Source organism: Bufo bufo, chromosome 1, assembly GCF_905171765.1.
Source record: "Bufo bufo chromosome 1, aBufBuf1.1, whole genome shotgun sequence".
Classification (NCBI taxonomy): Eukaryota; Metazoa; Chordata; class Amphibia; order Anura; family Bufonidae; genus Bufo; species Bufo bufo.
This window is the reverse complement of record NC_053389.1, coordinates 135,139,725-135,153,546: the sequence shown is the minus strand read 5'-3', so window position 1 is coordinate 135,153,546 and position 13,822 is coordinate 135,139,725. Positions and strand designations below refer to the sequence as shown.

The 13,822-nt window shown below is 43.3% G+C and overlaps 1 protein-coding gene across 1 annotated transcript; it reads right to left on the bottom strand.

The window, feature by feature from the left end:
* Window positions 1–4,609: 4,609 nt before the first annotated feature.
* On the bottom strand, window positions 4,610–5,978 carry LOC120998909 (transcription factor HES-5-like). The gene is made up of 3 exons (XM_040429791.1): window positions 5,859–5,978; window positions 5,509–5,683; window positions 4,610–5,400 (listed from the first exon to the last, which is right to left on the bottom strand). The coding sequence occupies exons 1-3, from the start codon at window positions 5,913–5,915 to the stop codon at window positions 5,165–5,167; spliced, it is 468 nt and encodes a 155-aa protein (XP_040285725.1). The 5' UTR covers window positions 5,916–5,978; the 3' UTR covers window positions 4,610–5,164.
* Between the last annotated feature and the right edge of the window lie 7,844 nt (window positions 5,979–13,822).

Here is a 13,822-nt window from a genome sequence, read left to right as displayed (position 1 = left end):
ACCAGGAGCCACAAGCTATACATTTACACACGAGTCACCCTACAAGATGCACCTAGGTTTTAAGAAAGAAAAATAAGAGAATTTTTTTTTCATCTGATCTGAGGTCTGATAAAAATATTTTTAATTAGCAGAGAAAAAAAAGAAAAAATATATTTTTCATTAGACCTCAAATCAGACTCCTAAATCAGATCCCCAATCCTCATCTGACCTAAAATAAGATCCCCAAACCTCATCAGACCTCCAAATCCGACCCCCAAAATAAGACCCCCCAATGCTCGGATCAGACAACACAAATCAGACTCCCAGTGTCAGACCCTAAGTGCTCAGATTCCCCCCCCATGCTCAGATCTCCCCCCCAATGCTCAGATCTCCCCCTTCTCAGATCTGACCCACCATGCTCAAACAAGACCCCCCATGCTCAAACAAGACCCCCCCATGCTCAAATCTGAACCCCCATGTTCAAATCTAAAATGCCATGCTCAAATCTGAACCCCCGATGCTCAGATCTCCCCCCCATGCTCAGATCGGACCCCCATTGCTCAGATCAGACCCCCATTGCTCAAATCAGGACCCCCCCATGCTCAGATCGGACTTCCATTGCCCTGATCAGGACCCCCCCCCCCCCCCCATGCTCACATCAGAACCTCCCATGCTCCCACAGTGCCAATCAGTAAAAGAGATCTGAGCATGGGGTGGAGAGTGAGCCGGCCTGACTGCTTCCCGGCTCCACAGCTAGAGCCGCACTTGAAGAAGCAAAGAGCCACATGCGGCTCAAGAGCCACAGGTTGGCCACCTCTGTTGTAGCCAGCTGATCATCTAAGGTGTATGGGGGCCACCCGACTTCCCCAGAGGCAAATGTTGGGGGAATAACGATTATACTGTTGGATTTCAATTTCTCCATACTTTTGTTCTCCAGAACGTAAACCAAGTCCATCTGGCAGCGGCTTCCTCCCCTCTCCCAGTTTAGGACACATGCATACACAGCCAACCCAAGCCTGCATTCTAAGCCAATAAAGATATCTAATGGCCAGCCTATGAAATTCTCTACCACAAGATGTTGTGATAGTTTCTCAGGTTCAGGAAGGGCATGACTGCCTTCCTTGAAAGCAATAATATCACAAGTTATGATGTTCATATTTAGAGTCAGAAAGGAATATTTCCCCTTTTATGAGAATAATAGGTGACCACCTCATAGGAGTTTTTATCTTACTCTGACTCAAGTAGTAGGATAAACAATAGGATTATACGTACATATTAGGCTAATCTGTCTGCCATGTTTAATGGAATCTGAAAGGGAGTCTCCTAAAAAGCAGACGTGAACATACAGTATTCACAAAAGTGAGTACATCCCTCACATTTTTGTAAATATTCTATTATAACTTTTCATGTGACAACACTGAAGACCTGACCCTTTGATACAATGTAAAGTAGTCAGTGCACAGCTGTGTAGATTTGGTGTGCCCTCAGAATAACTTAACACACAGCCATTAATCTCTAAACCACTGGTAACAAAAGTGAGTACACCCCTAAGTAAAAATTGCCAAATTGTGCCCAAAGTGTCAATATTTTCTGTGGCCACATTATTTTCCAGCAATGCCTTAACTCTCTTGGGCATGGAGTTCACTAGAGTTTCACAGGTTGCCACTGGAATCCTCTTCCACTCCTCCATGACGACATCACTTTGCTGGTGGATGTTAGAGACCTTGCGCTTCTCCACCTTCTGTTTGAGGACGCCCCACAGATGCATGATAGGGTATAGGTCTGGAGACATGTTTGGCCAGTCCAGCACATTCACCCTTAGTTTCTTTAGCAAGGCAGTGGTCGTGTTGGAGGTGTGTTTGGGGTCGTTATCATGTTGGAATACTGCCCTGCAGCCCAGTTTCCGAAGGTAGGGGACCATGCTATGCTTCAGTATCACAGTACATGTTGGCATTCATGGTTCCTTCAGTGAACTGTAGCTCCCCACAGCCGGCAGCACTCATGTAGCCCCAAACCATGACACTCACACCACCATGTTTGACTGTTGGCAAGACACACTTGTCTTTGTACTCCTCACCTGGTTCCCGTGACACACGCTTGACACCATCTGAACCAAATAAGTTTATCTTGGTCTCATCAGACCACAAGACATGTAATCCATGTCATTAGTCTGCTTGTCTTCAGCAAACTGTTTGCAGGTTTTCTTGTGCATCATCTTTAAAAAGAGGCTTCCTTCTAGAACGACAGCTATGCAGACCAATTTGATGCAGTGTGCGGCGTATGGTCTGAGCACTGACAGGCTGACCACTCACCCCTTTAATCTCTGCAGCAAGGCTGGGAGAACTCATATGTCTATTTTGAAAAGACAACCTCTGGATTTGACGCTGAGCACATGCACTCAACTTCTTTGGAGGAGGCCTGTTCTCAGTGGAACCTGTCTTGTTAGGCCTCTTTCACACAGGAGTCGCGTGTGAGGGCCGGATAGGATGCGGGTGCGTCGCAGGAAAATGCACAATTTTTCCGGGCGAATGCAAAGCGTTTTAATGCGTTTTGCAACCGCGTTAGAAAAATCGGCATGTTTGGTACCCAGACCCGAACCCGGACTTCTTCACAGAAGTTCGGGTTTGGCCTAGGTGTTGTGTAGATTTTATTATTTTCCCTTATAACATAGCATTCTTAGGGTTCATTCACACGTCCGTAATGTGTTTTGCGGATCCACGGATCCGCAAAACACGGACACGGCAATGTGCGTTCCGCATTTTGTGGACTGCACATCGCCGGCACTAATAGAATATGCCTATTCTTCTCCGCAATTGCGGACAAGAATAGGACATGTTATATTTCTTTCGGGAAGGGAAATGCGGACCTGGAAGTGCGGGTCCGCATCTCTGGAGCCGTGCCGCACATCGTGCGGCCCCATAAAAATGAATTGTTCCACAATTCCGTTTCTGCAAAATGCGGAACAAAATTGCGGACGTGTGAATGGGGCCTAAATACAAAATAGGGATGGAGGGGTTAAAAAAAAAATATATAATTTAACTCGCCTCATCTACGTGTTCGCGCTGTCCGGCTCGTCTTCTCTCTTCTTCTTTGATGACCTGGGAAGAAAAGGACCTTTGGTGATGTCCCTGCGCTCATCACATGGTCCATCAGAAGACAGAAGACGAGCCCTCCATCACTATTTTACTAAGCATGCTGTATTAAGAATGCTATTATTTTCCCTTATAACCATGTTATAAGGGAAAATAATAATGATCTGGTCCCCATCCCGATCATCTCCTAGCAACCATGCGTGAAAATCGCACAATATAGAGCTTGCTGCGATTTTCATGCAAACGCACAAGTGATGCGTGAAAATCACTGCTCATGTGCACAGCCCCTTAGAAATGAATAAGTCCGGATTCAGTGCGGGTGCAATGCGTTCCCCTCACTCACCCGTGTGAAAGGGGCCTTAGAGTTCTGGAATGTATTATATGACACTGACATAAAGCTCCTGAATTTAATGGAGACCATTGTGGCACCATAAGAGGTATAATATATTATGGGCTCTGCATGCATGTAGGACCTGCATTCCCTGAATATAATCGAGGCCAGTATGGTAACAGCAGAGGTAGTATTTAGTGTTAGATTCCTGTCCTAAAGAGATCGTATTGACCCTGGTGGACAGGAACACATAATTTTGTACAAAATATATTTGCCAGGAATAATTTTATAATGTAGCATTAGTACATTTTCTTTCAAAAATGATTTTTATTAGAAATTTTCAATGTAATCTTACATTTAAAACATTGAAATATGTTTATGTAAATAAAAGCAATAAATAATATTACTGCAGAGCACTGTTGCATTGTTGTTTTTTTGCTTTTGGGCTTCTAGTTCCAGCCATGACGACGTGCACCTGTGCACTGGGATGTGCTGACTAACCCCCAATTGAATTAGTTTTTTCTTTGCAGAGAAAAAAATCAGATTCTGCTAGTAGAGCATCTCAGCTCTGCACAGAAAAAGGGCTCCATATTTGTAATAAAGACCAATTTAAAATAAAGATTTTTAGCTCAAAATTAGTAGAATGCAATCATAAAAAAATTGCCGCCAAAGGTGTATATAGCCATTAAGTCCCCACCGTCAGCATGTGGCATAGGGCCTTTGTAGCCTTGAGCAGTAAATAGCATTTGTTGAGACATATTGATAACACATAATATTTTATTACGAGAAAATTCTCAAAACATTAAATACACGTGACATTTCTCTGATACAGTCACTTACAAAAATTGCATAACATACATGCTTGAAGTATATAAAGTATAAAACTATTCATCACATAGATAACATAGTAACAATAGGTCAAATACTGCAAATACTACATACTATGTAAGTAAATGATAGATGCTCATCCTGCATATTATATGTTAGGTTTACACTATAATTATGCAAAAGCTTAGATATTCTGTTAAAAAGTATGAAATATTCAATATACTGTACAAGATTCCAAACATTTACCACTAATAAGTGTGATCTCTAGGGGGCGTTGTACACAGTACATCTAAACTTTATTCTCAGAATATACACATTACTAATTCTGTAGAACTTACAGTATTATATGATACATAGTATCTACTGTATATATCAGGCCGGAGGTCTCACCTCCATTATTCTACAATGCTTTGCACTGGAGGTCTGATATATACATACACTACTCCCCTCTGTATACAGCCAGTACACACTACATATAATCTGCTGTACAGTACTGTATGATACATAGTATCTACTGTATATATCAGGCCGGAGGTCTCACCTCCATTATTCTGCAATGCTTTGCACTGGAGGTCTGATATATACATACACTACTCCCCTCTGTATACAGCCAGTACACACTACATATAACCTGATACATTGTATCACTGGGAATATTCATAGAATGTGTCCATATAGGACTAGGACATCTTCTTCATAGAAGACAACGACTCCTATAACAATATAGAACCAAGTCCATACAGGAGAGCTGCAGCAGACAGCAGATAATATGAAGGACTAGTAAATCCCGTAGTAATTACACCATGTCCAGAATGAACTTCTTCTCCATCTCATGATGAGACATTAGTGAGAGGCAGAATCCACCCCATCTCCAGCTCTCAGGTATACGGGGGTACATAGCTCTGAGATCAGTCCACACCAGAGGATCCAGTCACTACCAGGGTCTCCACAAGGCTTTGCTGCTGTCCAGGGGGCTGTGTTTGCTGGGGGTCTGGTGGATGGAGGATACAGGAGGAGATACAGCCCCGTATGTCATAGTGTGAGCCCCAGGGAGGTTCTGCAGCAGCTGGATCTGGAGCTCGGTCTGTTTGTGCTGGGATAGGAAGGTGATGGAGTCCTGGACGCAGGTGGAGAAGCCTTCTCTCTGGGCCTGGCTGGAGGCTGTGACATCTAGAACAGGAGAGACATACATGTCAGTGACAGCGTCCATCACCTGCTGCAATCTGCTCTCAGTAAGAAACATATGAGGGGTGTGAAGGGCCGGGACAGGACACTTACTTCTCTCCGCCATGTGGCGCTGCAGGAAGGTGACCGTCATCTCCAGGATATCGGCTTTCTCAGGTTTGGAGGGGAGCTGATGTCTCTGGAACTCCTTCTCCAGTAAGATGTGCAGCTGCTCAATGCTGCTGTTAATCCGGTCTCTCCTCATCTTCTCGATCACCGGTTTCCTCAGCTATAGAAAACAATAATATATCTTTAATCCAGTCCTCCAGTATCCAGTGGTCACGTCCGCTCTCCAGTCCTATATAGGAGTATTACAGCAGCCTGTGTATTATAAGACTAGGAGGAGATGTGTAATAACAGGTCAGAGATATGGGGGTGGCGCTGTCACTACAGGGGGCTCTTACCTTTCTGAGTTGGCCACCAGCCTGATGATCAAGGGTCCTCACACTGCATGGAGCCATGGTGCAGTGTCTGGGGGTCTGCAGACTTGTGCTGTGTGAGGCAGGAGCTGTCTGACTACTAGTGAGCAGCCTCCCCTCTATATACTCCTCTCCCTGAGTAATAACGTGTGGAGAGCAGACTTACAAGAGGTTCCCACACTCAGCCTCCAATCACACAGCAGCGGGGACAATAGACGTGTGTCCATCTGGAGCCTCCAATACAGGAGATAATAGAGGCTGCTGGGGGCAAGCTGTGAGCCGGAGTGTGGGAAAGACCTGCACCAAGATGCTATCTGCCGTAATGACATATTGCTCAGGGCATTGATGGGATCATTTTGGTGGAATGGTTATTGATTTACAGATCAATAAGTAGATAGGGCAGCCTTCTAAGGAAAAAAGACAAGTTTTTAACACACTTTGTGTTTCAGTTCATTATCTTTTTGAAGATCTCTGCTTATTGACAGTAAATGGGAGCATTTTTTTCCCATTTTTTCATTTCAAGACTAGAAAGCCCAACGGACCCAATACTTCTCACAGCTCAGGGTATACTATTCTACGTCAGCTAAACACATAGGTGTGGGACACAAGAAATTAGTGCAGGTTAAGGGCCCATGCACATGGCCGTTCTGTGCATCAGTGGACTGCAATTTGCGGCCCCCAATGCACGGGCAACATCCGTGCGGTTTCCGCAGATGGATGCAGACCCATTTAACTTAAATGGGTCTGTGATCCATCCGCACCACAAAAAATTGGAGTCCGGAGTCACGGAGAGAAACCCCACGGAAGCACACCGTAGTGTTACCGTGCCTTCATTCCACACCATCTACATACGATGCACAAATGGCCAGAGCCCGAATATTGCAGACCCGCTGTTTGCGGGCCGCAATACGGACACAGCCGCGCAACGGCCATGTACATGAGTGCTAAGTTTTTGTTCCCATTCGACCCACATTTTTTGTGGGTCGGATTCGCTCCAGTGGGGCCGCAAAAGATGCGGACAGCACACAGTGTGTTGTCCGCATCCGTATGTCTGTTCCACGGCACCCGAAAAAACATAGAACATTTTCTAATCTTGTCCACATTACGGTCAAGGGTAGGACTGTTCTATTACGGGGTCAGATGTTTCCGTCCTACAAAATGCAGACTGCAAAAACCGCTACAGCCGTGTGCATGAGCCCTAAAAGCATCAGTCCAGGCTGTTGAGCTAACCGAAGATTATCTAGACTGGATACATTGTAGCAAACTCTCAGCTGTGATATATATTAGGTATGTACAGGTTTTACCTTCTGGATATAAATCTGATTGTTCCGGAATAGGGATGAGCAAACTTGTGTTTGAGTAACTTATGGTCCGTGGTAGCGGAATCCATAACGGAATTCTTAGATAACCTGAACCCGAACCTTGTACGCCGAACTTGAAACCACAAGTTCGCTCATCCCTATTCCTGACCCCCAAGCAGTGATCTTGGCAAGCAAGTCTTGTGATGGCATGTAAGTGAAAGTCCCACATGGGACTCCCAATGTCTGACAGTAAGGACAGCAGATATAGTCATCCCTAATGTCTATGTTTGTACAGTATAGATTCTATAGGGGTGCTCCTAGGCTCTTTACGTCATAATTCACGGCATAGCTGACTCTGTCCTTTGATCTCATGGATGCACTGTGCCGTCTCTCACATTCTACATGCATCTGTCTCAGTGCAGTCTAGGAAGTGAGCCTGACATGTGCCTGTGAATAACAACCCCCAACATCAATGCCAGGAAGTGTGCCTTTAATTGTTGGCTCATGGAGGAACCTGGAAGTGAACATGCAAAAAAAACCTCAGTCGCAATAAATGCATCTAATAACAAATCTGATGATCCAGAAAGTATGATAATCCGACATAGCGCTGCAGTATAATGTGGAATGTCAAATTCTTCAACACCAAGAAATAGCATCAGATTTTGTGTCCCTTTAAAAATATGTCTAATAATCCAGAATATGTTGTTTTCTTGGGTTAAAGGATTTTTATTGTTTTAACTGTGGAGTATAGGAATCTGCAATATGAAAAATGCTTTGCAAAGGGCGGTAACTGAGGCGGGGTGCAGAAATTCTTCTCAGTTTTAGGGCTCAGTTTTACGCTGAATTTTCTGCCTCAAAATCTGCCACGTGTGGAGGCCTACCTTTCTGCACCAGCCATGGGTTTTAGGGGCAGTGGTATAGATTTAGGGCAGTGGGTAACTTGAAGCTTTAGAGCCACTATTACGTGACCTTTATAATACAGGTCTCTTCATACATAGGACCCCCTTTATAGTATTAGTGATATCACTGTTTCGGGACATGGTCTGGATGTCATCTAATAAGTGTTTTCCTGTATAGAGAAGTAGATGCCGTATAAAAAAAAAAAAAAATACCCATAATCAGCAGGATGAACCTCATTAAACATTTGATCCTGCAGAATAAAATGACACCTGTCTTGTGAAAATCCGTGTTCCCCCCAAAAAAGACTTATTCTTTATGTCAATTAGGTTTTTTCTTCAGAAACACAGCAACTGATTTTCACTATTCAGGTATCATTGTAAACAGCAGGATCAACCCTACAAGTGACAGGTGCACTGTAAGACCTCATTCACATTTCCGTGTCAGTTTGACATCCTTAAGAAAAAGCGGCTGTGTTTAATGCGTGAAGATGTCCACAAAGAATCAGTGTTTGGTCCGTGTGTCCGTTTTTTTGAACTGTGTCTGTTTTTACTCTCCGTGTGTCATCCATGGACACTGCTCAGCTGAAAATTAATTTCCAATGGATCTCCAGTCTTCAGTGAAAAAAAGACGCAACACGAATGCAATCCGTGTTGTGTCTAAGGTGCATGTGTCAGTAGTGCATGTCTCTGTGATTTTTTACTGACCCATGGTACGTGTGCTGTCCGTGGAAAATGCGGGCGGCACACGTCAGTGAAAAACAGAAATGTGAAAGAGGCATTAGGCTACATTGTGGATTACATGTGGTTTTTGAACATAGATTTTCATGCAGAAAAATCGCTGTATAATACAGTACCAGCAAAGTGAATGAGATTGCACATTTCTCACGTATACTTTGCACTTATTTTCCCATGCAGACAGTGACCTGCAGTGTGTCAATTGTTTGCACGAGTCCTCATGTTGGTAGGGTCCATTCACACATCCACAAATGGGTCCGCATCCGTTCCGCAATAACGGGAGTGGATGCAGACCCATTCATCCTCAATAGGGCAGAAATGGATGCGGAGAGCACACTATGTGCTCTCCGCTTCTGCATTTCCGGAGCGCGGCCCCGCAAAAAAAATAAAACATGTCCTATTCTTGTCTGCAATTGCGGACAAGAATAGGCAGTTCTATGGGGGGTGCCGGCCGGGTGTATTGCGGATCCGCAATACACTAAGGACGTGTGAATGGACCCAATATAGAGGACCCCAGTGGTCATATTCCTGCCATGGGACAACCTTTTTACGTACCATACTTCTTCATTAGGCTGTTTGTTTTTTTTTGCCCTTTTACGTTTTTTCCACCAGTGTGGTTTTAGTGTCGATTTTTGCTGTAAAAACATCCAGCTCCAGATATCTGTTCAAAGTCTGTGGGAAAAAAGCAAACAAAGGACTCAAAATATTCTTTTTCTACTGGCATTTTTACAAATTAGGTGGATATTTATTTATTTTGGGGGGGGGGTTCTGCCGCTTGTTTAAAAATGCAGGACGTCAATTGTGTCAAGTTTTTTTTCCGGGGGTTTTGACATCACTTTAAGGAATAAAACACCAGAAAAATGGTCCTGACATAGTAATTAAAAAAAAATATAAATATCCCATATTAAATGCCATAAATACTGAATGTGGTGCAGAAAAAAAAGTTTATATGGCCTACTTTTAGTGAACATGTGCGTAGCGGCCCTTAAAGGGTTTTCCAAGATCTTAGAATTCCTTAGGATAGATCAGAATCTGATCGGTGGGGGTCTGACACCCGGGACCTCTGCTGATCAGGTGTTTGAGAAGGCACCGGAGCTCGCAGTAGCACCTTGGCCTTTTCCATGCTTACCAAGCACAGCACAGTACATTGTATATAGGGGCTGTGCTTGTCGTGTTATCACATTCAGCTCCATTTACTATGGGGATGAGCTGCTTCTAGGCCACGTGACCAATGAACGTATCGTCACTGGCCTAGGGAAAGCTGTGAGAAGGCTGCAGTGCTTTCATAAACAGCTGATCGTGGGGGTCCTGGATGTTGGACCCCCACCGATCACATAATGATATCAGTATAAAAGCTGCAGTACACATCTTGTGCTAAATGATATCGCTTGTCATAGACCCAGAAGACCCTTAGAATCTCCAGGTTAGAATCTAGGTTGCCGAACCCTTGTCTTCTCCTATACAAAACTGTTGGGGTGCAGTCAGTCCGTACTGATAGACATACAGTAAGCAGATCCTGTACAGGCAGTTTCTGTCATTGAAATGCAAATACATTTTGCTGTCCATTTATTAACATTCAAAACGAGTTATTCTCCATTTTGTGTATTGTCTCCACAGGACAGTATTCATATACCACCCTAAAGAGGGGATCATCACAGGAGAATTAGACCTCAGAGCTGCTTTTGATATGGAAATCAGCTTTTGGCAACCATGAAACTTTGGTGGCCCTGCATTAATATAAGGCTGGGTTCACATCACGTTTTTCCCATCCGTTTAACGTATACAAAAAAAATATATACGTTAAACGGATGCCTTAGGTCCCTTTCACACGAGCAAGTTTTTGAGCGGGTGCAATGCGTGACGTGAACGCATAGCACCTGCACTGAATCCTGACGCATTCCTTTCAATGGGTCTGTGTGCATGAGGGTTTTTTCACGCATCAGTTCTGCATTGCGCGAAAAACGCAGCATGTTCTATATTCTGTGTTTTTCAAGCAGCCCTTGCCCCATAGAAGTGAATGGCGCTTCAGTGAAAAACGCATTGCATCCGGAAGCAAATGCAATGCGTTTTTTCACTGATGGTTGCTAGGAGATGTTGTTTGCAAACCTTCAGTTTTTTATCACGCGCATGAAAAACACATCAAAACGCATTACATTTACGCGGAAAAAACTGAACAACCGAACGCAATTGCAGACAAAACTGACTGAACTTGCTTGCAAAACGGTGCGAGTTTCACTAAACGCATCCTGAACGCATCCGGATCTAATCCGTCACGCTCGTGTGAAAGGGGCCTTAGGCCTAGTTCACACGAACATTTTTTTTGCGAGTGTACGGGCCGTTTTTTTGTGTTCCGTATACGGAACCATTCATTTCAATGGTTCCGCATTAAAAAAGGAATGTGTTCCGTAAGCATTCCGTTTCCGTATTTCCGTTTTTCCGTTCCGTTGAAATATAGAACATGTCCTATTATTGCCCACAAATCACGTTCCATGGCTCCATTCAAGTCAATGGGTCCGCAAAAAAAAAGGAACACATACGGAAATGCATCCGTATGTCTTCCGTATCCGTTCCGTTTTTGCAGAACCATCTATTGAAAATGTTATGTCCAGTCCAATTTTTTCTATGTAATTACTGTATACTGTATATGCCATACAGAAAAACGGAATGGAAACGGAAACACAACGGAACTCAAAAACGGAACAACGGATCCGTGAAAAACAGACCGCAAAAAACTATAAAAGCCATACGTTCGTGTGAACTAGGCGTTAGACTGATGCCATACAGTGGCATCCGTTCACCATAGAGTTCCATTGAAAAAAAAAAAGTATACTTTTTTTACCATTGTAAAAAGAAAAACCGTATACTTTTTTTAATGGACTCTGCAGGATACAAGAACGTGGTGTGCTGCGTTCTTGTATCCTTTTTTTTTGTAACGCATACAGTACAGACCAAAAGTTTGGACACACCTTCTCATTCAAAGAGTTTTCTTTATTTTCATTACTATGAAGGCATCAAAACTATGAATTAACACATGTGGAATTATATACATAACAAACAAGTGTGAAACAACTGAAAATATGTCATATTCTAGGTTCTTCAAAGTAGCCACCTTTTGCTTTGATTACTGCTTTGCACACTCTTGGCATTCTCTTGATGAGCTTCAATAGGTAGTCACCTGAAATGGTCTTCCAACAGTCTTGAAGGAGTTCCCAGAGATGCTTAGCCCTTTTGGCCCTTTTGCCTTCACTCTGCGGTCCAGCTCACCCCAAACCATCTCGATTGGGTTCAGGTCCGGTGACTGTGGAGGCCAGGTCATCTGGCGCAGCACCCCATCACTCTCCTTCATGGTCAAATAGCCCTTACTTTCAAAGTTTTCCCAATTTTTCGGCTGACTGACTGACCTTCATTTCTTAAAGTAATGATGGCCACTCGTTTTTCTTTACTTAGCTGCTTTTTTCTTGCCATAATACCAATTCTAACAGTCTATTCAGTAGGACTATCAGCTGTGTATCCACCTGACTTCTCCTCAACGCAACTGATGGTCCCAACCCCATTTATAAGGCAAGAAATCCCACTTATTAAACCTGACAGGGCACACCTGTGAAGTGAAAACCATTTCAGGGGACTACCTCTTGAAGCTCATCAAGAGAATGCCAAGAGTGTGCAAAGCAGTAATCAAAGCAATAGGTGGCTACTTTGAAGAACCTAGAATATGACATATTTTCAGTTGTTTCCCACTTGTTTGTTATGTATATAATTCCACATGTGTTAATTCATAGTTTTGATGCCTTCAGTATGAATCTACAATTTTCATAGTCATAAAAATAAAGAAAACTCTTTGAATCAGAAGGTGTGTCCAAACTTTTGGTCTGTACTGTATGTCAAATGGAGGCATAAAACATGATGTGAACCCAGACTTACATAGACCATCACTGACAAAACAGTTCCCTGCTAGTCCGGTTTTGTGCATCATATTTCTTATAAACCAGATTTGTCAATTCACACAATATAATGATATTTAAGGGAAGATTTGCAGAAAATGACGCATAGCTGTGCATTACATTTATAGGATCTACAAAAACATGGCGCTAGCGTTTTGTTTGTGGGCTAAAAATGGTGCAGACTGTCATCTAATCAAATAATGTGAACAGCCCCCAAGAGAAACTTTCTTTGTTGCCCCATACTTAAATGAAAATCTCTTTTAGTTGCCCATGGCAACCAATCACAGCACAGCTTTAATTTTTCAAGAGCAGACTATGAAATGAAAGCTGTGCTGTGATTGGTTGCTAGGGGCAACTAAATCAGTTTCACTTTTACACAGTCTCACAAATCCCTCCTGACAATTCTGGTGAGCACATGGGGTTCATACGTAGTGCTCGAGACCCCATTCCATGAGCCAAATTGGGAGCAGCTGTATTGCATGGTTGCTCTTTTTTTTTTTGAATGGGCAAGGTGTAATACAATTTTTTTTTTCTGCTACCCATCCCATCTAATTCCCCACTTCCGCTTTTGCTACCCCTAGGTGTTCGCTGACATAACGTTCATAATGACAACACATCAGGTGACCCTCGTGGGGTCTGTGGTGACATCAAAATGGATAAAACACCTCAGAAGTGGCCATATCTTTTAAAATTTGGAGCCACAATTTAAATATTTTACATCCTGCTGCTAAATTTATATCACATCTGGCCACCAAATATTGCCTGTTTTCATATATATATATAAACTAACTAGCTAAAAATAAGTGATAAAATGACGGACAATACAGGACGTTGCTGGGTTTGGAGGGGAAAACTGTGGCCACGGTCTCCTGAGAGAGTTTCTGTTTCTGTCACCACAATGTAAATGTTCCCCTCAATGAATTTGTAAAAATTTCCCACAGATCGGGGTCTCGGTGAACAATAGACGTGTGTCTGACTGAACTGTGCGGCTCTACAAAGCAACAGCTGGAGACAGGGTCACCCATCTCATGAAAGGCCTCAATGTGGGAAAGGACTGCCGAAAACACGCAGTA

Excerpts from the sequence above, each read along its gene's own strand:
- LOC120998909 (XM_040429791.1), bottom strand. The coding sequence starts at position 5,915 with ATGGCTCCATGCAGTGTGAGGACCCTTGATCATCAGGCTGGTGGCCAA. Across the intron at positions 5,684-5,858 it reads CTGGTGGCCAACTCAGAAAG|CTGAGGAAACCGGTGATCGA; the intron begins GTAAGAGCCCCC and ends TGTTTTCTATAG. Across the intron at positions 5,401-5,508 it reads GCGCCACATGGCGGAGAGAA|ATGTCACAGCCTCCAGCCAG; the intron begins GTAAGTGTCCTG and ends CTCCTGTTCTAG.